We start from the raw sequence: 27,124 nt of genomic DNA, 5'->3' as shown, positions 1-27,124 counted from the left end.
GACTTCATAATACCCACACCAGCACTGGTCTTGTTCTTCATCTGAGTTTTAGCATGTTCAGTTTGAGTTTCCTATTTAGCTCTTCAGATAAATGGATCAAGTGATACTTTCTAATGAGCGTGTTACATGCTCTGCTGTGTTCTAAATGTCTGTAATTCTTCTGAGGCTCCCTGGATATTCAAAAGTAAAATGGCTCATTGGCAGATAGTTTGAGCATCACTTTCTTAGAGAACTAACTACAGTAACTGATTGGAAATGAACCGAATACAGAAACTTTCTAATTTTTAAAAATGCTTCCTCTTATCCAGAAACTGTTATTATTAGTATGCATTTTTTCAACAACTTTTTTTTAGGGAATATTTATATACAAGGTCTACTCTTCTGTACACTTTTTTTTTCTTCCTCAACTATGTAATTTGATACTTTGGCAAACTGAAATGGGTTGTTTGCAGCAAAGTTCTTCTAGTCCTTTATTATCAAAATGTGGCATATCTCTGTTTGAATGTCTCTTGCCACTTCAGGCAATCTTAACATCTCATTCTTAGAAAAAGACAATACTGTGTATTCCAAGTTCTAGTTCAATTTTTTCTTCCTAGAAGCATAGGAAAGCTGCATTTTCCAGCTTTCTCTATGACTAGATTAGTACTCATTGATAGTTTTGGACAATGAATTAATCGCAAGTGAGACTAATAAGTGTAATATTTAGGCTGAAGCATAGAATAGCAGGAAGCCACATATTTCAGACCTCAAAGCTACAGAAAAGTAATCCCCATATGCTGGACATGTAGTATATAAAAAAAGTCTTTACTATATGTAGCTACTGAAATATTGGGGTTCTTTGTTAGTATAAGATAGCTTATCTGATTCTGAGTAATGCATATGATGACTATAATTCTACCAGGTTCCAGAATTCAGTGTTTGATGTTTCATATATTAAAAATATACTCTACTAAGCACTCTTTATTCAACTGTCTCCTTGTGCTGAAGCAATTCCAAGGGCTAAACATGCCCTATATTTTCATCTATTGCCTGTAAAAACCTTGTTAAAGGGATGATTCGTAGTCCTCCTTGGCTGGAGAAAATCAGAGCCTACAAGGGTAAAAGAGGAGTTAAAGAGAAATAAAAATTAATGGTTCTTAAACCTTTTATGCATTAGAATCACCTGGGAAGTTTATTTCTAGTGCAAATCTGCCCCACTCTAGAGATTATCATTTAGTTAATCTTTCATGGGGTCAATAAACATGCATTTCATTGTAAACCCAAAATGGATCTGATATGGATGCATAATGGAATACACTTTAAGAAGCCTTGGACCAGGCTTCTTAAAGCCTTTATTCTCTTATAATGTGAATAATAATATTTTAAAATGGGGAAAAGTTTGAAAGACTTTTCAGAAATAGAAGTCTGACCCATGGAATACCTTATCTAAATTTTCAAGGACATAATATTAAAATGCAGACTTCTAGACAATCTCCAGTAACTAATAAATCAGCACTTTTGAGGGAGGGGCTTGCCTTGGGGTCTTCATTGTAAGATACCCCCAAATGAATCTTAGACACACGAAAGTTTGAAACCATTGCCAAAGGGATTATTTGTCCTTTTGTGCATATTTTTTATGATTAGTCCAATTTATTATTCCTGACTTTAGCATGAACATTAGTTCAGGAACATTAGTTTTATAAACTTCTTCAACTCTTCACACTAGAAAAGGATATATTATTACGATAGTTTTTACTAGTTGTAAGAGGAGATAACTGCAACTCAAAGGGTAAATCACAGCTGCTAAAATATTAAATTTGCTTTTCAAGGAAAATGGTGAACATATTTTTATTTTCCCTTAAGAGAAATACAAATTATTTATTTTGGGATAAAAGTTATATAGCATGATCATAGAGCCCAGAACACACACACACACACACACACACACACACACACACACACACACACAATGACTCTACTTTTAAGTTGCTTAAACAAATGTTACAATCTTTAAAAATTGAATTATATAAAATCCTAATATGACAGGGCCAGATAACCCATCAGAAAATTAATATGGCATTTTGTGTGTGGGTTTACATTAACTGCCATTTTTATCTGAATACATAATAGTTCAGATTAACTAGTTCTAATTGGGTGACTTAGTAATAAAAATACTCCCATTTGAATCTTACAGGAATAATTCTAGAATTGGCACCAGATGAGGTGTAATATGCTTAGATTAGAAGCCCAACCCTGTCACTAATTGGCTGTCATTAGAAAAATCACTTACCTTGGAAAATAAGTTCCTGTTCTGTACTGCTTTTGTGCATTTTGTTAGAGTAAAAAAATATTGATGTATGTAAAATCAATTTCTAAGCCATAAATTATCATTCAAAGGTAAGTTTATGCAGCCATGAAAGTGGTATAGTATTGGCCAACACTTACTGAGCAATTACAATGTGCTAAGCACTTATATGCATTATATTTTTAATGCCCACAAATCCCAGTAAGGTTAACAATATTATCTTCATTTTAGCTAGCAGGAGATTAAGGTCCAGATAGCCCATAGTCAAACTGTTAGGAGAGAAGCGTAACTCACATTCATCTCTACTTGACTGAAAACTTGTGCCGCTAAATAGGTAATATTTCTATGTAAATAATACCCACTTAACTTACAATCCTATTTCAATTATGAATATATATATGACCCATGAGGAAATTTTATTTTATTACCATTTGCCTCACTGAAATATATGGCACTGAATATTCCATTCAATTGTAGAATGTTGGGTCAGGTACTAATAACATAACTTTCTGGCCTTTGTTTATGTAATAAAAGTATGGTCTATTATCTTTTTGATCCCTGTATAGTTAATGCCAAAAAGCATGACTTTATACTGCTTACACTGTACTTATACTGAGAACACCACAATTATATCACTACTTGTTCATAAGAGCTCATGTTTCATTTTCATACCTCTGCCAAGAGTCTTTTCATTTATTTTTCTTCACTAAAAAACAATCCTATATAATAAAAGTGTGGTATGCAAATTGTCCCTTGAACCAGGAGTTCTTCTGGGAGTTTGACCAGGGGGCGGGGCCATCGGGGGGAAGGAAGGGAGGCCCCGGGTCAGCAGCCTGCAGCTGGCAGCCTGCAGCCAGCAGCCACTAAGGATCCTACCAGTGCACGGATTTCGTGTACTGGGTTTCTAGTTCAGGAATAAGACTGATTATGGATAAAAACATTCTCTTCCTTCTTAGGATATGGAGTGACTTTCATTACCCACTATTAACAGATTTGGAGAGAAACTGCTGCCTTCCAAGTGAAGATCCTTGAACACACATCAAAGATGGATTAATCTCTTCAAGAAGGAATACAGCATATAACATGGGTTGTGCTTCAACCATTTCCTGCTGGGTATTTAGGTAGAGTGACCTGTCATTTTTCATTAGAAGTTCCATGATTAGTCACATTTACTCTGGAGGGTCCTTATTATTTCATCTTTTTTTGTTTGAACAGGAAAAGGACCTAACAGTTTTTTTGTTTCATCAGAGAAGAGATCTGCTTTTTTCTCTAAGTCTAAGAGAAGTATAGAGATAAAACTTGCAGTTTTTTTCTCCACCCTTCATTCAGAATAGGAGAATGGGAAAGCCTGACTCTTATTGGGCCATAGCTCATTAGTAGCTTAGACTAATATATTGATGGTTCCTGTGTAGTATAGTTTTAGCTCTTTCTATTCTGTTTCTGTTCAGGAGGAGTAGATTGTGCTTTGAATTTTCTTACAGTAGACTCACCAGACAGGAAACCTCTACAGAGTAAATGTAAGGCACACTATTTTCAGAGGACAGGTAGGTTAGATCAGTCCTATTCTGAGGGTTCAGATATTTTCAATTTAGAAAGAAAATAAACATCTTTTATTATTGGCTTCTCTTTTCTCTTATCTAGGATTGCCAGGGCATTTGGACTTACATTTTTTGGGGTGAATATTGTAGTTCTTAAATTACAAACTAGTGGGCCTCAGGCTGAATATGTGATCATGTACTTTGGTTGGTTCTTCGCTTTCTTTCTTTTTCTTTTTTTTTTTTAAGTTTAAGCCATCTCATAAATAAGAAATTACATAAACATCTGAACTTTTAGATTTTTCTTAAAAACAACTATTTGCCAACAATGTGGCTAAATCAATGACAAAATGAAGATGGAGCTTAGTAGAGGCTACTCCCTTAAAAAACAAACAAACAAATACTCCAATTATCTACATACCCAATAATCTATATTACCTCCCTGACTGGCGGGTCAACTACTATATACCTCCTACCATTGTTTTAAAGTGTTTAGAGTGAAGAACCACGTAACTGTACCTATGTCTCTCTATATATGAGGCCTTCGTGGAGAGTATGTATATCATGCTTATATATGGCCCCCTTTTTTCTTTTCCTTACCTTCTGATTCTTGTAGGCACTTAAGTTGATGACCCCTTCTCAGAATCCTGAATGGGAAGAAGGGATTCATGCACAAAACTCTACGCTAAACCCCTAACAATACTGAATAATTTTTCTGCTATCAGTTCTAAAACTATAATGAGATTTTTGTGTAAACTTCTGTTTCATTTGAAACATTTTCTCACTTTCTTTTGGTCCTTTCTCAGATATCTCCTAATATATATTAGAAAGAAACTGAAGAGATATCTCAGCTTTCCTAACATCTAAACCAAAGCTTGATTTCCTGAAATGGAAGAAAGACTCTTCACATATGAATTTGAAAGCCATAAAAAGTAGAGAAGAGAGAGAAAAGGGTAAAAATTTCTTAGTACAAATGAAATCACATAAAAATATAAGTTTATTGATGCTAACAACTTGAGGCAGTTTAGAGAACACTAGTTTACAGTGAGACAGAGAACACCATGCATCCCTGTGTGGGTATGTTTGGTTCTCCCGGGGAAAATGTGTTATAGGTTTTCTGTTGCCCTTAGTCCTACAGCTTCCACTAGAATAAACCCCTTTCCATAATGCTCCTTTGGATATATGTACCTTGTGTCATGGTCCAAGTACACCTGACTGACTCATAACATGAGAGGTTGATCAACAAGCTCAAAGAAAACATTTAAATTCTTTGCTCAGTTTTAAACCATTGGGGAAGACAGGGGTGACTTTAGGTGACTTGCACATACTGACCTTCTAGGGGCCAAGAAGAGTGTGCTCTTCTGAGGCCATTAGAGGCAATAATTCTGGATGCAGGTTCTTCAGGTCTTTTGTCTCCTAGAAATAAATAGTTTATAAAATCAATAAAGGGGGAACACAATCTGCTAGTCCATTAGTTGATAAAAATGTCAATTATTCCCATGGTTTCATGATACAAAGAGAGCTGGTAGAGGCAGCAGCCACCACCCACCACATAGTAATTATAAGATATAAAAGTCATTGTTATTAGATAAATCCGTGAAATGGTGAAGAGCAAGGGCTGAGATCTGGGGAACAGGGCTTTCCAATCTGGTACCATTTTGTATCCATTGAGTTTCTGACTCTTGGGGAGCAGGCTTACAGAGGTGTGTCTCCCATTGCGGCTGCGTGTGGATCTCTGCCCGGCTCTTGCTCCTAAGGTGACTCTCTCCTTCACAGTAGGTGACACAGCAGCGACAGGCTGCAGAAGGTTTTCCTCTGTGTTTAGACATTGTGCCTGAGGCAGGAGAGGCACCTGCAGCTCTCCCTGAGCTCTGGAGTTCTGGGGGCTCTTTCAAACGACTTCTCCGCCTTTGAACATGGTCCAGACTGATGTCAGACTGAGAAGAACAGCTCTCATTCCAGCCAGAGCTGGCACTCAGACTTCTCAGGGGAAGAGCTAACCGCAATGCCTTCCAGAATTTAGAGCCAGAGTGTTTGGATTTTTCTCCTTTCCAGCTCACAAAAGACACAGACTCCTTCAGCTGCAGGATGCCTGGGTGTGGATGCTCAAGGGGACGATACTCAACCACAATGAGCTTGGTGGCAATGGAGTTCTGGCACATGACACCCAGTTTAAATTCCAGCATGCTGATGCTCTTTTCTGTCACATAGTCTGGGCTCAGGACAACAATCATCCTTCGGCTCCTCTGAATGAAGTCAAAAACTGCTTCCACCGTATCTACAGGAAAATGGAAGGATAGCATAACGCCTAGTGAAAACATACACAAGTTTCAGCTCATCATTGGTCTCTCCTACAAAGGACAAGCAATGAATAAATCTTCAAAGATGAGAAGTTAACCATTTCTGAAACTAGAAACTCATTTCTGCTCTGTTTGTAAAATATTTCTTGGTTTGAAATATTCTTCTCTATCACTTTTATCTGGTGGTACTAGATCAGCATCCTTAAATATTTGAAATATTGCAACTATTGTGATCTCACTGTATTTTATTCTCATATCTATTTTAAATAACTTCAGGATTTTTACCTTATTACTCATTTGACATGGTATCAAGTCTGTTCCCTACTTTTAGCATTTGCCTCTGTATAATATTCAGTTTATGTATGTGTTTCTTAAGAATAGTATCTTGAACAGTACTGAACAAAGTGATCCAGACATAGTCTGATCCCCAAATAGCAAAGGGAATTACCATCTTCTAAGATCCACATATATATCTTGATACTTAATATTTTTTGATACAACATCAGACAGTTTATAGTACTGACCTTGGTGTCAACCCAAATTCCTTTTTTAAAATTTATGTGTGTGTGTGTGCGCGTGTGTGTATGGTTTAACAATAAATTAAAGGGGCAAGAGCATTGACAATAGGTAAGATCCAGTCAATTAATTAAGTTTTCTGGCAAAGCATTTAATTCTAATAGTTACTGAGGTGGATTTGAACAGATCCCAATAGGAAAGTTCTTGAGATAAATGCAGTGCTTAACTCACTGTTACATTTAAGAGCTTAAACAATGTTATTTTCTGAAGGAAAAGAATTCCAAATGTATAAATCACAGCCATTGTCAACTCTGAAAACAGGTGCTATAGACATACTATGAGGTTGAGTACCTATGTGTTAGGGGCCAGGGGTGAAATAGTCATGGAGAGATATTTTAGTTTGTGAAGACAAGCTGAAAGTTTGCAGTGAAATTGATCATCGTGAATTTGACAGGAATGAAGGAGCTATGTTTTTTACCATATTATTTCTTTTCAATTAGTGAATTTAACATGATTTTGAAGGGAAATTGGAAGAGCAATTTTTAAGACCTTTGAACTGGATTTATCAAGAGAGCAGAGTGTTTTGAGAATTCTTGTTTCAATCTTATAAGAAAAATCTATCACTTATCTTCAAAGGTCATGTGCACGTGCAGGCATGTTTTGTAAACACCTTTGTTCTGTCCAGTTCTGCTCAGAATCTTATGTAGCCCACCTTTCATAAACTTGACACTATGAGAGTAGGATGTCTACTGCTTCTTCTGTCTCTTGATAAATACAATATACCCTTAAAACAACATGGATAGTTTTTCATCACAAAAAACTTATGCACTCAAATCATGTGTGTATATGTGAGTGTGTGCGCGCGCGCACACGCGCATGCGTGTGTTTGTGTGTGTGTGTGTGTGTGTGTGTTACACTTCAAAGTAGCCCCTGGGAATCCAACTGTTGAAAACAAAACAGTATCATAGATCCTCTAAAAGAGAGAGTGTGTGGCTTTTTAAAAAAAATTATTAGTATTACCTGAAAAGTGTGGGGTTTCCATTTGAAAGAGGGAAATGCTAAAGAAATAGATATGTATGGTTAAATTCCAGACTTTGAGGAATGGATGTAGGAGATGCTTCTCAGGTGGGGGTTGGGCTATCTGTACCTAGGGGTCTTCACAAGGTACTTTAAAAGAAGCTATATCCTTTATGGCATATTTTAATGTCTTGCAGATTGTCAATACTTCCTATATGAGGATGCAAATTATTTTTATTTTAATGCTGAAGATTATTGGAGAGGAAGTTGTAAATTAGGTCTTTATTCTGTTTGGCTCAAAAAAAAATGACGTGTGGCTGTAGGATGATGAGATTGGCTTTTTGTGTGATAGTAGATTGGTTTTCAAATAATTTTCTGGACTAGAATTCTTCAAGAAAGAAGATCCCTGCTGTTAAAATTCATAGCTTCTCTGAAATTCCCCTACTATTAAACTAGGGCTGCAATTTTGTTCTTTGGCTAAGTTATAGGTGTATGAAACAGTAACAAGCCTCTCTCTCTTTCTCTCTCTCTCTCTCTCTCTCTCTCTCTCTCGCTTTCTTAAAACTTGAAGTGTAATGAAATATGGGGGGAGGGGCACCTAATTTGGAAGATAGAACTGAATTTAAATATTGATCTCTCCAATTATCTGTTTTTATCTTAATATCTTTAATTATGAATTTATCCATCTATAAAATACATAAAGTGAGACCAAATTTGGAAGATTGTTAAACAAATTAGAGATACCAAAATGTAAATGTCTAGGAAAAACAATATTAAAATGAGGTATGGACTGATGTTAATTGAATCTGAATCAATTTTTGATGGTAACTTTATAGAATCATCTTAGTATGTGAATTTATGAATCATAAGTTTAAAAAATTCTTTCTATTTAGTTTTAAATACAGGCGGATAAAGAATGTTATTGAAACACTTAATCTCCTAGCCCAGTGGTAGGCAAACTACGGCTCGTGAGCCACATGCGGCTCTTTGGCCCCTTGAGTGTGGCTCTTCCACAAAATACCACGTGCGGGCGTGCTCGTACAGTGCAATTGAAACTTCGTGGTCCATGCACAGAAGTCGGTTTTCAGCCTGGGTGAGTCTATTTTGAAGAAGTGGTGTTAGAACACTCAAGGGGCCAAAGAGTCTCATGTGGCTCGCGAGCCGCGGTTTGCCGACCACTGTCATAGCCCATTGTTAAAAATACTTTCTATCTCTTGGGTAGAAACAGAGAAATAAGACAGGCTAATTTTTGAATAGTATCATATTGTGACTTTACTTGTGTCAAAGACTTAGTGACATCAGTGAATAACTGAATAAAGTACTTGAGTGTTTTTAACAAGGTCAGGAATAGCCAGGTAACCGCAATAACCAAACTACTGATATGGACACTGTTGTTATTGAAACTAGTCACCACTATGTCCTCGGAGGTCGTTTAATATGTCCAGAGTTGGAAGAAACTTCAGACTCATCATCACTTATCTAATGAGGAAAGCCCATATACAAAATCTTAATATGATTCATTAAGTCTCTGCTTGTACACCTCTAGTAACGGGGGCCCAGCCTCCCCAAAGATAGTGAAATACATTATTGTTCAATTCTGCTGTTAAGTCATTTCCCAATTGAGTAGAAGTCTGTTTCCATATAATCCCCATCCATTGATCCTAAGTCTTTGGAGATAGCCTTGAAAGTGAAAAAATTTTCAGTAGAAAAATGTTTACTCATCTAACCAGTTTAGTTATAAGAACTCAATAAATATCCTTAGGATAAGTGAACAGGAAAACAATTTAAAGAAGGCTTCCTTGTCTTTATGAATTTAATATTATTAACTCAAAAGAAAATACATTTCCAAATATTTATCTGATTTATTTGAAATGTGATATAAATGAATTTTTTATCCATTCATCCAAATTATCTTCTATTAACTAAGTTCATAGTATTAATTAACTTATTTCATTCCAAAACAACTGTGCTGGGGTTGCATTAAAGCCTATAAAAGGTAAGATATTTCTATAAACTACCCAAGTTCCAAGTTGAACAAAAAAAATAACAGACTGTGTTTTTGTTTTGAAAGAACTTCTCTTTCTCTCCTCCCTGTTCCTCTCTTGCCTCTTTTTCCCTGTCTCTATGGCTATCTAAACACACACACACACACACACACACACACACACACACACACACACACAAATGCGCGCGCACACACACACCCCTAGTATATTAGTGTCATGCATTTTACTTAAGTAACTCTTTTACTCACATGTAAAAAAAAATTCTTGAGATGAAATTCCCATCTTTTCAGATTTCTCTCAAAAGAAAAACCTAATTAGTGTAATTTATAAATTTTTTACATGTATCATTATTTTTATTTTCATTTCTTATGCCCAAACATGAAAATAAAGACATAAAACACATGCACAAAATAAAATTCAAAGCTGAAAATAAATGGTTTATTTTTAAAATAAACAAATTTACAAATCAAATAAAAAATGGAAAATACAAAAGTTTATGAATAAAATAAAAAGATAATCTTAAAATATTAAAACCTATGGAAAGAAAATGCATAATTAACAAGTGGAGTGATGCTTTTGCTCCCCAACACAATGGAATGCTTATTTATTAGAATCCTGAGAATCATCTAAGTTATAATACAGAAGAGAATTAAATAAATTTTATATTATTGTGTAATTAGACATTCTACATCATGGTCCTTTGTTAACTTGGGTGCAGAAGGTCTTTACATCCCATATGTGAAACCATTAAGGTTTTTTATAACCTTAGAGACATGTTTTGTTTTGGTTTAACATGAGAAAGAAAATTCTTCCTGCTCTCTAAATTATGATTCCCCTTCTCCTTCAAATATTCTGTATTAGGCATCTTCTGGGGACATAAAAAACAAACAAAAAATCTTGAAAAATTATCTTAGAATGAGACACATCATGGAAATTTGAGATGCTTTTGATTTTAGCATTTAGAAAAGCTCAGTACCAAAGACAAGAATATAAATAGGGGGAAAATGTCAAGATGTTTCTAGGGGCACAGAAGAGCAGTTGGGATAAATATTAAATTCAAAAGTGCAAAAAGAATGCAGTATTGGCAAGAGAATGGACCCTTGGTGATGGGATTGTCCCCCCCTACCCATTTACCTAAAGCTAATGCAAGAATTTGAAATACAAAGCTTATCTGGAGTCAAGTCTCCCCTGGTCTTGTGAATGAAGGATTAATAGGAGGAGTAATTGTGGTTTGTAGCAAGGAAAAGCATTAATAAGGCTAAAAATGTTAGATTCCAGAATGACTTCTAGAACAGTTTTATAGTCAAGAATCCATGCTTTTATTACTAAAATAATCAATAACTCCTCTATAAAGAAATCTGCTGAAGGACTTTTAAATGTAAGAGATAGTTTTAGAATTGCTTAATAACATTCATACTACTGAATAAGGATTTCCTTAAATTATGAATAATGGTGTTTCATAGGATACTCAGGCTCATTTATAGGCTTTTTCTCTTTTCTTTTTTTTATTACTCAATAGTCCAAATAGCGATTTATTTCTCTAGTAGTTGAGCACTAAGATTCACATAGCTTAGTTGTTAAGTATATGTGCCTCAAACATAGTAGATGATCAAATAATGCCAGAGGACTGGCTATTGCTTAGCAGTGACCATGGAAGATCTGTGCACAACAGATTCCACTGAACCCAGATCAGCTCTAGCAGGAATAAATTATGCACACTAATTTAGGAAAGGCAAGAACTAACAATAGCTACCACTATGATCTGTGAAATCACAAATAATGTTAATGTGTAGAAAACACTAACACAAAAGCATTACAGTAAAAACAATTTAAAGACTGGACAAGAATTCTAGTGGCTTGTAGTACTGTGCTAATGACTAAAGTAATATGCATATATATATTTATACACATATATATATATACATGCAAATATAATTCATGTATGTATATATGTGTATATATACATATATAATTAATGTGTATCTATATGCAACTTAGATACACATATGTATATAATTTTATGTGTATATATAAATATATGCACATATATATGTATTTATATTTCACTTGTAAACTCTAGACTAAGTTTTCACTTTTCCAAGTCTTAAAACAGTGATACTTTACTTAAAAAAAAAACTAAAACAAGTTACATTGACAGTGATCTTTCAGCTGACTTGTTTGGAGTGAGTGAACAAAATAGGGACAATACCAGGGGTTCAGCTAATCCTTTTAAAGTATTAATGCTAAAAGCAGCTCTCAAGGTCACTGAATTTAACTTCCACACTTTAAAATGAGAAGACAGAAACAAGTGATGAGAAATCACTTTCCTAATATTCACATTAATAAGGCTGAGATTAAAAGACAAATGGCCAAACACCCTGCTCTGCTCTTTTCTCACAAGCCAGAAAATGCCCTCAAAGAAATTTGCCATTATCTCACTCTATTAGCACCATTATGAGAAGCTTCCTATCAGACTGAACCAAGTGTGGAGCCACCTGTAAACTCTGGGTGTCCAATATAAGCAAGTTACAGTAGAGAGGGAAGATGGAATGATAAACATGGGTTGACCTACAGATATTCAGAAGTTTACTATAATAAAAAATTATATTTTTCAAGTTGATAAACATGCCATCAATTACCTGAGATAGGGGACACATGGGGATATAATAGGAGAAAATGCAGGCAATTATAAATCAATTATAAGAATCTTTAAATCAATTATAAGAATAATTTTCAGTAATACTGCTTTGTATCATCCAAGTGGGTGTCAGTCTTACTGTGATGGTTTGTGGTACAGCAGAATGAGCAAAAGAGATCCTTATCCAGCTAAAGTATATTTAAACCCTGATTATCTTTTTAATAGATGAAAAATAATAAAAGAAGACGAAAACTATACTTGGAAACTCATAATGACCCTATTAACAGATGACTTATCTTTAAGGGGTCTTTCAAACTATAGGCAAAGGCAGCCCTATAATGTTAAAATGAGAGAGAGAGAGAGAGAGAGAGAGAGAGAGAGAGAGAGAGAGAGAGAGAGAGAGAGAGAGAGAGATGTAAGAACAGGGATTAGAAGATGCAGAATAAAAAATTCACATCAGCCAAGTCTTTACCTGCAAAGAACATAGTGTCATTGGACACTGGTAACAGACTGGTGGCATGATCATTCTAAACCTTAGTATTGCCTGAGGAAACACAACCAGTCACCCTGAATTTATCCCTATGGGGAGGCTTCCATAGAATTGTTTTCTGTCCATGAAACAATACATTGGGTATCAAGAAGGTTTCTTCCTTCCTGGGGTACCCTGGGCTCTGTTTACCACTTTCATTGTCCCTTTCATACATTTTTCAAAGATGAGTAGGAGAGACCCTGCTCTCCACTTCTAGACCACCTGGAACTTTTCTTCACTGGCATGGCCACCTGCAGCTGCTTCCAGAACCTGCCCTGAGGATACTTGGATTTCTCCCCTTTCCATTTAATGACCGTGAGCACCGTCTTAGCCCTCTTCAGCTCTTTCACCTTCGTCTCCTTTACAGCTTTGTACTGTACTAAAATGACGTTGATGTTTCCCCGAGAGGCCATGTTTTCTAGGCCAGCCTTGAGCTCCAGGAGGGCTTGGGTTCCCTGGAGCACGTAGTTGGGGCTTAGGACAACCAGGAGGCGTCTGCTTTTCTGAATGAAGCTCAAGGTCTCATCTGTGACAACTGGGAAAGAAAACACCATGGGGATTAGTGTTGGCCAAGAACTCCCCAAAAAGCATGGGGATTGAGGAGCAAATGTTGGAAACTTAGGACATCAGCCTGAGAGTTGAGGTGAAACTTCTGACCAAGAACACTTTGAACAACCACATTCTTAGATCCTTTTACACTGCTCACTAAATGCCACTCTCCTCAGGAAGAATAGAAACTATGTGCACACATTCCAACCCAAAAAGAATTCCACACAGAACTGAAGCCAAATGTGCTTCCATGGCATTGGGTTTTAAAAGCATTAGTTGGGACATCAAGGAATAGAATGGTGGTACTGAAATTTTTTTTTTCAAACCATGTGGCATGTTGTGTCCTATCCAAAGCAGCTCCTGAGCCTTCTCCCCACAGATACCCATGCATCAACTCCCCAGGGCCCATGAGCATTCAGTAATATATACACTAGAGAGTAAAAAAAATCATAGAAATTCATTTTCACAGATACAGAACAGCAAGAGCAAGAATCTTCATTTTTTTTTTTTAAAAAAAGGTCCCACTCTATTATCAAACACGCCCCAACTAGAATGTCATTCCAATAAGAACTTTAAAAAACATCTAGCCAATGTAATGGCATTTTGGCTGGCATCACATCCCCAGCTCAGCTTTCTATTCTACTCTCTGCTCAGGGGCTAAATTAATCCCTGGATCTTTCTGCTTCAACTCCTATCATTACGAGGAAGCCATGTGTTTCAGCAGCTGCTGGCTGATCTGTCTGCCTTCACACCAGGCAAATGCTTTCTTCAGGTCAGAAAAGAAGGAAGAGCAAGAACATGGAAATGTACCTTTAATTTTATTTTTCTGTCAGGGGCTTTGAGTAGCTCCTGTCACTAAATTCTTGGGAATAATCCATCTTGAACTTGCTTACCAAGGACAGTATAACTCTTTACCTGGGGTTTAGATAGGAGTCAACTCCAGGGAAGGCACTAGTGTTGTGGAAAACTATTTCATGACTTACCATACTTTCCTAAGCCATCATTTTATTCCTTAATCTTCATAGAAAAAGAGGCAGTGGGGGGAAACTTTCTATTAAAATAGCATGAGCAGCCTGGGAGGAGAATCCAGGAATAAGCAATTGTCTACCCCAAGTAGTGTTGCTGGAGGTGGACCATGTGTAGGCATGGTAAGAGACCCACAGGCAAAGAGGTCTCAATAAGAAGAGCAGGGAAAACATGAACGATCACAAGGATCAACCATCAACGCAGGATGCAAAAGTAATTATGTAGAACTTGAATTCTTCAAAGAACTATCAACCCCTATTGGAGGGTCTTACATTGTTGTTATACTGTGAATCTTTATATAATGTTTTACACAATAGATAAATATTTGTTGAACAGCTGCATAAATGAACAAATGGGTGAGTAAATAAATGATTTAGAATTTTAAGTCTTAAAATGAGCGGAATTTATCCTGTAACTATATAATCAAGCCCTCATTTCCTGGCAAAATTATACTAAAAGAGATGTCCACTGCGGAACACAAGCAAGATGGACTTTTGGGTGATGATTGGGAGATAAGTGGTCCAGCTATTTCAACATGAGAATAAACCAGTCTGTTCTGTATGAGACTTAAATTGAGGCTATTCACAATTATCCATATGACATTTAAAAAATGTGAAGTGATTAGTGATTAATGTAAACAGTATTTAAACAGAAAATTAGTTTGTTGTGCTGAATGTTAGAGACATTGCATACATTTTAACAGTACAAAGATTAATAGTGGGTTTGTGGATGCTATTATGTATTTATAAAACAGACTCAAATGAACCATCACCTTGTATGTTACTGGGTGGACCTGAAAATTAGAGATGTACTTTTATGTTAAAACATTCAGCAATTGAAGTTTCTTTCTTTTTAACCTACTAGAATACATCAGACTTTTGTAAAATTTTAAACTATATTTGAAACATGTAAGCTGATGGAAAGGAAGAAACTGACCCAAGGGAAAGGAGAATTTGAGTGGAGATGATTTGCTGGAAAACAAAAGTGAGGAAAAGAAAATTAGCAAATGCCAAAGGGAAATATTCTAATTATTATCAGTGAGAAATATAAAGAAAAATTCCATGCACTCTATTCTGCAACTCATTTTTTGTTAAATTGGGTAAACCTTAGTCTTTGTACAACTATTTAAAGTCAGTCTTTGTAGAAAAATTCTGGGAAAATTAATGCAGACTAGCTAAAAATCTAAATGTGAGTAAAAAGGATGTTTAAACCTATGACATTTTATAGAGCTCTAATCCACTGTGCATCCAAACTTTTCTGAATTCAAGTTTTTAAAGCTTAGAAGGGGGAATATTTTATACCATAAACTGCATTTGAATAGTCTACACCTTGTGATGAAGTTTATTCCTAAAGATTCTCTGTCTATTACATGACACAATTGGGCATTAAAAGTCCAAAATGCCAACATAAAGCTCATAGCACCAAAATTCTCATCCATGATCCATAGCTAATGATCCCCTTTGCCTTGCAGGGTAGCATCACTTGTACTCATCTGAATACCTACTTCCCCCAGGCAGACTGTCTCTGTCAAAGATGCACAGCTTATATCCAAATTCATTCTCCAAAACTCCACGGAGGGTCAGCAATACAAATTCTTCTTCTTCAGCATTCCTTGCATAGGATACATAAATATCATATTCTTTCCCATCTAGAAAAAAGAACACAGATCCAATAAAAATTAGGAAAGTTTTCTTAAATCAAACTTTTGCAAATTAGACATTCTCATTTTTTTTTTACATGTACGAATTATCTGACAAATTTCAGTGTGATTTTTTCCAGGTAAAATAGCTATTTTAAAGTGTAATTACAAGTTTTATCTGATGTGTCTTCTACTCTCCTCTTACTGAGTTCAGTTTCTATGGTGGACAATCAGTGAGGCTTGGCTCATTCAACTATTAATTAACAGAACCAGGAAGTAAACAGTCAATCATAGGTGCTGGCAATTAATACCATGCAGAAGATGTCTTCTGTCCTAGTATGTCACTCACTAATATGCTAGAATTATAAATTGAGCAAACCTTTTAGAAATGGTCCAATTATACCTGAAAATAATTATAATTAAAAATATATGTAGATTCAATAAACCAATCTTTCCCAATGTTGCCTAATTATAAAAATCATCTCTCATTAAAAACATAGGTTCTGTGGCCCTGCCACAAACCTACTGTCACCAGGAAATTACACACTAGAACAGTACTGCTTAAACTTCAATGAGTGCATGAACAACTTAGGAATAGTGTTAAAATATAGATTCTAATTCAGAGTAAGGGTTTGGTTTAAGATACTGTTTTCAGTAAGTTCCCATGTGATTCTGATGCTTCGGGTGCATGAATCAGCCCTGAGTACAGAGTGTGGACCTGCACTGTCCAAGACAATAGCCACAACCAAAGCAGATACTGAGCACTTGAAATGCAGCTGATCTGAACTGAGATACACTGTAAGTATAAGATTCACTACATACTGAAGTTTGAAGATTTTTTAGTACCTAAAATATCTCTATTAACTTAGTACTAATTACCAGCTAAAATGTTAATATTTTGAACACCTTAGGTTAAAAAGATACATTATTAAAATCACTTTCCCTTTCCTAATATGACAACTAAAAAATGTCAATGACATTTGTGACTTGAATTATAGTTCTATGTGGACAGTGCCAATCTAGACTATGTTCCATATTGAAAAAATAATAATATGTATTAGAAAGATTTTCAGTAGTAAGGGCTGAAACAAAAGGTAGTCTGATTAAATGTTCCAGGAAAAGCTAGATTTTATCGAGCCAACATGTTTTGTAAAGATGACACTAGAAGAGATTTACATCAAACTCCCATTACTCACCTAAAATGGTTTCATCTGTTCCAAAATGAGCTCGGTAAAATAGGACCATCTCCAGCCAGTAAACATGGTAAACAACAATGAGAATCACCACGAGCAGGACTGTGACTCCAAACCCACAGGCCAGTTCCACTGTGTATCTTGGAGCGATCACTGGAGTAAACAACAAAGAAACAATTGATGTCTACGTGGTGATCAGTGTGATCCATTATCCTGCAAATAGTTGGATAAGCCAAGCAGCTGAGATAGGCACTTGATTTGTGTGTGTGTGAACAAGCAGAGACAATATGGTAGGGGTCAGCCACTATGTTTTAATACTAGATGTGTAATATTTATCTTTTTGTTTCCAGTTATTGGCATAGAAGGCATTTTTAACCATCAGATGATTTCAATAGACTGATGATATACAAATTAAAACAGAATCTTTGCATTGGGAAGGATCTAGAAGGTTATCTAATTCAATTTACAATTGGATGCCAGACTCTCCTCAAAAATGTTTTTGAAAATGTGTTTTTGTTGATTTTTAGAGAGAGAGAAGAAGGGAGAGGGGCAGAGAGATAGCAACATCTATGAGAGAGAAACATCAATAGGATGCCTCCTACATGCCCCTATTGGAGATTGAGCCCACACAAGGAATTTGAACTATTGATCTCTTAATTCATGAGTAGATGCTCAACCATTGAGCCACAACAGCCAGGCTCAAAAATATTTTCGAAAAGTGTAATTCCATCCTCTACTTTTTCCTTCTCTTGGGATAAAAATCCTTATTACTACCTGATTCAGCCCATGATACTGGTAGAGTTTTAATTGTTGGATCAGTTAAATGGAACAAAATCTTCATGTGTTTTCTTCCATTTGTCTTAATTTTATCCTCTTGTCCAATGCCATATGGAAGAAATTTAATTCCCTCTCCTTTATATTTGGAAATAGGCTTCAAAAAATTTATTTTCATTGAGCAGAAACAGAGGGTATGCACCAAATGCTCAGTCAGTGTGTGTGGCTCTGAAAGTATATCTTAGGTCTACAGTTCTAGGATACACAGTCCAAAGTCTGATTTGCAATATCAAGGTATGGACAGATTTTTAAAAAATATTTTTTGTATTGATTTCAGAGAGGAAGGAAGAGGAAGAGAGAGATAGAAACATCAATGATGAGAGAAAATCATTGATTGGCTGCCTCTTGCATGCCCCCTACTGGGGATCAAGCCTGCAACCCGGGCATGTGCCCTTGACTGGAATCGAACCTGGGACCCTTTAGTACACAGACCAACGCTCTATCCACTGAACCAAGCCAGCTAGATTGTGTACAGCTTGCTTTTGCACACTCTCCCAGTCCCCACTAAACTATATATTTAGTCATCTAGGTACAACTTCACAATAGTGTTGTACAAAGATCTCTGGAATTTGGAGTCAAGGAGCCTCAATAATGCCAGCTGTGAACAAAATTCTATTATATCTCGTCTCAGCAAACACCACTTACAATGTTTAATTGCTCAAAGATGACTGATCTCACCATCCTGCTAATAAACCTCTCCTTCACAGCTGGAATTATTGAGGCTCCCTGACTCTAAATTCCAGAGATCTTTGCACAACACTACTGGAAGTTCAATTAATGGTCATATACTAGTGGAAAGGTCTCTTTTAAAATAGGTATCTTATCTTAAGGGGAAATGGAAAGCAGCCTGGAGCTCAGCCTAAAGTTCTCTAATTAAAGGGCAAATCATAGTTTTAAGTTCATTATCCAAAACTCAGCATACTAATCTTGTGACAGGTATAGCCTGGAACTCAGCAGCGCAGAATTACTATGGAGGACGTTTGTATGTGTTCCATAAATAATGGTGCTTTAAAATAAGAAAACTCCATTATAAATGCCAGATGCTATGTCAGTGCAGTTGTTGAGAATTTACTAAGTTCAATTTGGATAGCTGGCATGAAAATTGCTGTGTCCTAGGTATTTCTGAGTACATGTTATGTTAACAGCACACCGGGGTAATTCCCACTGTCATCTTCATTATTTGCTCAGTTATTTTGGCTGCCTCTGGATCGACATTTTATAATAGGAAGAAAAAAAAGAGGTCAGTGGATGCAGTTACCTGAAACGGGATTTTTCAAACATTAATAAATATTGGCCCTGGCTGGGTAGCTCAGTTGGTTAGAGTGTTGTCCGGATATGCCAAGGTTGTGGGTTCATTCCAGGTCAGGGAACATACAAGAATCAACCAATCAATGCACAAATAAGTGGGAAAACAAATCCATGTTTCTCTCTCTCTTTCTCAAATCAATCAATAATTTAAAAATTAAATATCAATAAATACCTTGCTTAATGATCAAGAGTTTAATTACCCTCATAATTTTTCCTCTGACATCTTCCCTTTGTTACTGCCTATTTTATTTCTAAGGAATTTTAAATTTTACTTTGTATCATACAATTACATGTGCTGTATTTACAGATTGTATTCTGTAGGGCCATTTGATAATATTAGGAAGTTCTTAATGCTATTTAACTAGCTGAATTCTTAAAATAAATAATCCACAGCCTAAATTACTAAGTGGATTAAATCACATGCAGAAAGTGTTCTAAAAAAGCTTTCCCATAATGCTTTGCTGGCTTGCAGGGATGTGTGACCCTCAGCCCACATTTCCTGTCTGCCCCAGATGTACTGTTTGATGCTTTGGCATGAAGACTTTACTCTGATGCAATCCCAGATTAAAGGGTTTCCAATTAGGAAGAGGTGATGCATTTTGATCAGATTGGGCTCTGAAACTGCTTCTCTCTTTGGTCTCACTCATAATCCGTTTCAAGATGTCGCCAAATTTAGCCATTTGCTCTGCTGTTACTCCCTGGATCAGAATTCCCTCAATCCCTTTTGCATTTCTACAGTAAAAACTAGCTTCAAAGCCTAAATTTTTAGCTAACTACCCTTGGTGAAACCAGTCCAACATCATAACTCTAGTATTTTTTCCTGTTCCAGGTTATGGGTCTACATGCTTGTTTCTCCTTGGAAACCTAAGCTACTCTCATCATCTTCATTATCATATTTGGGACCTTGCTGTCCCTTGAGTCTACCAACCAAAATGCCAGCTGCTTGGACTTCCAAGTATTCCCTCCCTATTCTTTACTAAATTGCTTGGACTTCTCAATACTTTTGGAGCTGCAGTGATGATAATTTTCCTGAATTACAAAGAAAATGCTTTATTTAAATTATAGTAACGCAGAAACCTATGACTGAATTGACCTGCAGACCTGATTTGTTTACTACCATAGTGCATTTAAACTTGCACATTCTGGACCTCTTCGTATCTTAGAGGAGTAATTGGTACTGGAGTAGCCTTCTCTCCATCAAATCCAAAATAACCCATAGTGCAGGAGTGTGATCTGCGAGAGAAAGGGCACACAAAAGGTGAGCCCCACAATCACCCTGGCAAATAGCCTGAAGGCACTTTTTGGACTGCAGCACAGAAGGGGGAACCCCGCATGACTAATGAGTCATGCTGAGCAGAGGCGACAGAAAGTAGAGTTCAGGACTGTTGAACATTCAGGCCTGGGTCCTGATGGAAAGAAAACTGTGTAGAAACGGAGCTTTAGAAATCCACAAGCATTTGGAAAAATACAAAGTTTTGCATATTAAGGGTGACAGCGTCATCAAGGTCAGACAAAGAATAGCTACCAGTGAAGGGAAAATGATCAGGGAAGATACAGCTACTAGAGAGCTGGGAACTGAACAATTCTAGGAGCACATGCAGGGGTGGGACACATTTGAGTTAAGACCACTCAATTATTAAGTAGAAATCTCAGTTAGGTTAATAGGTCCGATCCTGCCTCAGAGAAAAGGCTATTTTAGACTTACTCTAGCAATGACAAGCAAAACGCTTCAGAAAACAAGCAAGCTGTTATATAAGTAAATTAACCAACTACTAGAACAAAACACAAAATTCAGACACTCAATAATGTAGTATGTATAATGTCCCACATACATTTAAAAAATAATCTAGGCAGAATAAAAAGTAAAAAAAAGACCCATAATTAGAAAAAAAATAGCCAGTATAAAGAGATCCAGAAATGACAAAGCTGATGGAATTAGCAGATAAATGCTTCAAGATTAGTATTGTAACAATAGAGGTGATGGTCACAGAGGGAGTGACTGCAGCCTCCCCAATCCTCCTGAAAGGCTAGACCCCGGGGTGCCCCTGGCTTGCCTGCCCGCCGTGGCCAACAAGGAAGCAACCTTTGATGACACAGCAGAAGAACACGTGATTAAGATATGGAAAAAGAACACTCCTTTTTTTTACTATTTGGTGAAGACCCATGCCTGGAGTGGCCCATCCTAACTGCATGGTGGCTTCCAGATGTAACCAGACCAGAAGGGAAAGATTTCAGCATTCATCAACTTGTCTAGGGACACACAAGGTAGATAAACAAAACCACCTTGTGACAGCCAGTGTGCAGCTCCCTAACGATGATGCTCAGTTTGATGCTTCAACCTATAACAGCGAGAAAGGAGAACTTGGAGGTTTGGGCTCTATAAGTGGAAAAGTGGAAATAGAAATCAAGATCAACCATGAAGGAGAAATAAAAGAACATGTTATATGCCCCAGAAATCTTGCTTCATTGCAACAAAGACTCCATCCAATGATGTTCTTGTTTTCAACTATACAAAATAGCCTTTAAACCAGTTCCTTCTGGAGAGTACAACCCAGACGTGTGTCTCCGTGGACATCAGAAGGAAGGCTACGGCTTTCTTGAAGTGCAAATTTCAGTGGCCACTTACTTAGTACTTCAGATGACCACAGCACCTGCCTGTGGGACATCAGTGCTGTACCAAAGGAAGGAAAAGTCATGGATGTGAAGACTGCCTTTACAGGGTATGCAGCAGTAGATGTTTCCTGGCATCTGCTCCAGGAGTCTCTGTTTGGGTCAGTCGCTGATGATCAGAAACTTATAATCTGGGATATTCGTCCAAATAATACTTCCAAATCAAGCCGCTCAGTTGATGCTCACACTGCTGAAGTGAACTGCCTTTCTTTCAATCCTTATAGTGAATTCATTCTTTCCACCAGGATCAGCTGATAAGACTGTTGCTTTGTGGGATTTGATAAATCTGAAACTTAAGTTGTATTTTTTTTGGAACCATATAAGGATGAAATATTCCAGGTTCAGTGGTCACCTCACAAGGAGACTATTTTGGCTTCCAGAGGTACTGATAGCAGACTGAATGTCTGGGATTTAAATAAAACTGGAGAGGAACAATCCCCAGAAGATGTAGAAGATGGGCCACTGGAGTTGTTGTTTACATGGTAGTCACACTGCTGAGATATCTGATTTCTCCTGAAATGCCAATGAACTTTGGGTGATTGTTCTGTGTTGGAAGCCACTATCATGCAAGTGCAGCAAATAGCAGAGGACACTTATAATGACGAGGACCCTCAAGGACGCGTGGATCTAGGACAGGAGTCTTAGATACGTCTGCCGTTCATGTGATTTTAGACTCTTCTTTTTATCGCTCAATCCTGAGATTGATTTAACGTTGGTTTTGAGACACAGACTTTGGTCAGCTATCCTTCTATAATAGGTACCATCAACAATGCTATTATCCCAAACAGAGGGTGTTTTCTAAATATTAACTTGGGGGACTTGATTCAGCAAAGCCACAGACTTACATTTAAATTTTCTTGAGGAATTTTCTAGTAACAAAGATCTAAAGTAGCCACCAAAAAGGGAATGTTGTGTGTGGTTATTTTACTTTTTTTCTTATTCTATAACCCCACGTTTTTCAGACTTATTTAAGTAAAGCCTAGAAGTGAGTAAGGAATAAAGAGAAGTGAGGTAGGTGCCTGAGGCATGAAGTATAAGTATTGCAAGATGTTTTTATTCAGAAATTAGGGGAGATTGAAGTCATATAAATTCTGACTCTGAAGTCTTCACGCCTGTATTTCCAGGATGCACATGTTCTTGTGTAGACCAGTCTCCTCTCAGTTTTGTGAGTTAAATCAAAACTACCTGTTTCTTTTCCCCACACATTTTGACTGTTAGTGTACTTCTTGAGAGCTACTTTAATGTTGTTTCCTTTCTATAAAATTAAAAAACCCCCACAAAACTTGGGATAACCAAGATGTAAAGATGTATGTTTTCACTTGACAGGTACACTGTCCAATGTTTTGTTTTGTTTTTTTTTTCCCAGCAGTTAGTCCTTGACCACTAGTTTGATACCATATCTATTTTGGCTGACCTGTTTCACCAGCAGGCCTATGACTAAATCTCTATGACTAATTGTATAATTATAATGGAATAAATCAGTTTTCTACATAAAAAAATAAATACAAAATGAGTATTGTAAATATTCTTGTTGATTTTTTTAATCCTTACCCAAGAATATGTTTATTAATTTTAGAGAGAGAAGAGGGGAGGAAGATAGATAGATAGGAAACATCAATGTGAGAGAGAAACATTGATCAGTGGCCTCCTGTATGCACCCTGACCAGGGATCAAATCCACAACCTAGGTATGTGCCCTGACTAGGAATCCAACCCACAACATTTTGGTGTACTGGACGACACTCCAACAAACTGAGCCACTGGGACAGGTTGCTATTTTTTTCAAAAGACCATCAACATTGTAAGAGCCATTAGGAAATATCAAAATAGATGTTTTGATAAAGAAATAAAAATTCAAAAACTAAAAAATGATATTTTGCTAAGTGAAATAAGCCAGTCAGAGAAAGACAAGTAACATATGATTTCACTTATATGTGGAATTTAATGAACAAACTAAACAAGTAGGCTAACATCTTTGGGTGTGTGTGTGTGTGTGTGTGTGTGTGTGTGTGTGTGTGTGTTGGGAGGTATTCAGGAGGAGGAGGGATTGAGCAAAAAGGGGGAAAAAAGGAGAGAAAGAACTCATGAACATGGTGCTTGTGGGGAGGAGGGTGGGTGGAGGTGGAAAAGGGTATTGGGGGATAAGTGGTGATGGGATGGGAAATAAATAAATTAAAATAAAGGGAAAAAAAGAAATAACAACTAACGTTTTTTTCGAATTAAATTTAAAAAATGTACTCACCAAACCAAGAAGTTTAAAGAACCCAAAAGAAGATATACATACAAATAAAAGTACCTCAGAGGATATAATAATGTAATTTTGAAAATCAATGAAGAATATAAAATCTGTTCTATTGGCTGCAGTTATCACCTCACATTCCTGAGGCCATTCATATGAAACAATCTAGCACACCCTCCTGGGAAAGGGGAGCTGCACCACTAGCTCTGGTGGATAGACTTCTGCATAACTCCTAGATTCAATATTATTTTAATTGATTGCATTGATCTTATCCACCTGACAATACATTATTAATTTATGTCAACCTCCATAATTGTTTCTCAAAACACATGCCTCTGAAGACAAGTCCCACAAAATGTTTCATGCTTAGGGAATCTGGAGTCAAATATATTTGAAAATAAATCCTTCCTACTATCCAACCCCCTGCAGATATTCTACCAAATGGTAGTATGCTAAGGGGCCCTGAACTAAAGTAATTTGATCATTTTTTTTAACCTAGACTTTAATGATACTGACTTGACTATACAAGCCTTTGTCAAATAACACCTATGAAAATCTGTGGAAATAATAAGAACTAACATTTATTATGAATTTAGTATATATGTATAGATGCCAGTAACTGTGCTCAGTACTTAAAAGCAACCTTATGAGGTAGTGGTATTATTTTGCCTACTCTAAATATAAATAAATTAAAGCTCAGAGAGGTGAAGTGTCTCTTCCAAAGTCATAGAGTTGGGAGGCATAAAAACCCCTTTCTGAACATAGGCCATCTGAGTCTAGAGTCTTGGGAATGTTCTTAGGAAGAAACTTTGGGAAACACTGTCTTGAACATATGGTTATTTTCTCTTTACATTGACTTCTGAGGAAGAGAGGCAATTAATTACACAGAACCGATCTACTAAAACTCCTTAAGAGATTTTTCAACCTTTGCTCTTTAATTTCAAAATTGTAATAAAAATGTTACAGTGAAGCCCTTTCTTTTTTTCACCAGCTTTAAAAAAGGTTTGAAATGTAGCCATTTTGAATTAACTTTTTTTAAACTTTTGATATAAATATTATGGGCACTAACAAGGGGATCCAAAATAATTCTGAATGACTTGGCTGCGGGTGTGATAAATCATCATTATCTGCCTCCAGATTATTGGAAAGCATTCTTGAAGGTATTTCTTGTCTGTTATTCTGAGAGAACCAAAAATATGTCAGACATGTTCTGTTTCAGGAGCAACAGCTCACACAAGAAAGCCTCATAATTTTTGTTTATTGTAGAAAAATATAGTAATATCAACATAGAAATCATTTTACATCATTTTAAGTCATAGTTTAATTTTTGTGTTAGCAATTGTGGCTAATGGTATAGTATAAACTCACTTGAGTACTGACAGGTAGTGTTTAAAGTGATCATTTTAAAATTATATTTTCAATAATAAATATTTTACATTTCACTTTACTTGCATACAATTAGATCGTTTCTACTTAGGTTTCATTATTATAGCTAATGCTAAGAATATTGATTGGGGCCATAATTCTTTGTGTTATTTATTCATGAAAAATTCCAAAAATACTAATTCATAGAATGTGATCATTTTTATGACTCTTGAACTCTGCCAGCAATGATTTCTGAAAGGGTTTTTACAATTCACTAACAACATGTGACTCTTTTATTATATCTTTGGTAATTTTGAATATTTTCTTTATTTTTCATTTTCATGACAATATAGGTAGGAAATTATGCCTCATTATCATAAGCATGGATTTTTTTTTAACCACATTCAGGCATTAATTACTAAAATTATTTTGAATATATTTGCATGGATGGAAATTTCCCTCAAGATTTTTCATTCAACTTTGATTCATGACTATGTGGTAGATGTTGTGGTAAGTGCTGGAGCCCACGTTCTCAATTTCTCCTCTTTTCCTTAGTCACCAAAACGTTACGTCGGGATTCCCAGATTCCTCTGCCGAGGGCATGCATCCATTACCTTTCTGTTTAACTTTGGCTGGCTGCTCAACCTCCCCTTTGCCATTTCTAGCGTGACAGACATAGTTGCGTTTGAGATCTTCAGCCCTAACTTTCTTGATGCTCAGAGTAACAGTTCTTGTTTCATCTTCCAGTTCAGCCAGTTTCACACTGGAAAGAGAGGAAAGAAAATTAGAGCATTAGTGAGACTCAAGGCCCATATGCTGTATGTGAATCAGTCAAGCAGACAACCAGAGAACCACTAGGTGAGGGCAGATAGAATGGCCATAAACTGCATTGCCTTGGAATCCAATGGTTACAAAAGCTTCTGGATTCCAGTGCTGTTCCTTACCATCGATACTAGACACAATCCCGATGCCTGGATCAAATCCCAGTGTTGGCGTCACACTATAGATATAGATCTCTCTAACTCTCTTCAAAGCAAAATGTCTCCCCTCAAACTTCTGAGGCAGGATGCTGGTTTAGAGAGAAGCTTCTGATGCTAGACCCATTTGGGTTTTGATCCAGGCTTTGCCACTTACTGGCTGAATCCTTTTGGCAGAGTAACTAATTTTTCCATGTTTTGAGAGGGTCATTTGTAAAAGAGGAAAGTGGCAATGCTTACATAGTGCATTAGATACATGAAGTTAAGAATTCTGAGGGTTGAGTATATTAATGTGCAAGTATTAGAACAATATTTAATAAATACTCATATTATTCATATAGGATATTATGATCCCTCAGTAATAATTTATGCATTTCAGGGATCCCCAAAGCTTTGATTCTTAATCCAAACAGAAAATCTCATGGTTAAATCATATATATAAAAAGAAGAAATTTCTGAGTAAATAAACCTTGTGAGCATAAATATATCTAAATCTAAGC

The 27,124-nt window shown here is 36.4% G+C and overlaps 1 protein-coding gene and 1 pseudogene across 3 annotated transcripts in view; one reads left to right on the top strand and one right to left on the bottom strand.

Annotated features, from left to right (window-relative positions):
- Positions 1 to 5,378: 5,378 nt before the first annotated feature.
- Positions 5,379 to 27,124, bottom strand: part of IL1RAP (interleukin 1 receptor accessory protein) — a gene marked incomplete at its 3' end in the record, with an annotated part of 159,883 nt that continues 138,137 nt past the window's right edge. Inside the window, exons 8-11 of one of the 2 annotated variants that reach the window (XM_079765104.1) lie at positions 26,262 to 26,410; positions 17,236 to 17,385; positions 15,905 to 16,048; positions 5,379 to 6,097 (exon numbers count right to left, since the gene is read on the bottom strand). In XM_079765104.1, coding sequence (XP_079621230.1) covers positions 5,379 to 6,097; positions 15,905 to 16,048; positions 17,236 to 17,385; positions 26,262 to 26,410 — 1,162 coding nt within the window. Of the gene's footprint in view, positions 6,098 to 10,119; positions 13,361 to 15,904; positions 16,049 to 17,235; positions 17,386 to 26,261; positions 26,411 to 27,124 lie in introns of those variants that run through there. The other variant, XM_079765105.1, reaches the window with a different exon arrangement.
- LOC307097217 (histone-binding protein RBBP4-like) lies at positions 20,035 to 22,689 on the top strand (annotated as a pseudogene). Its single transcript has 2 exons — positions 20,035 to 20,111; positions 21,350 to 22,689. The product of its transcript is annotated as a histone-binding protein RBBP4-like (transcript).

The sequence above is a fragment of the Cnephaeus nilssonii genome (genome assembly GCF_951640355.1).
Source record: "Cnephaeus nilssonii genome assembly, chromosome: 3".
NCBI lineage: Eukaryota > Metazoa > Chordata > Mammalia > Chiroptera > Vespertilionidae > Cnephaeus > Cnephaeus nilssonii.
This window is presented reverse-complemented; position numbering and strand designations above follow the sequence as displayed.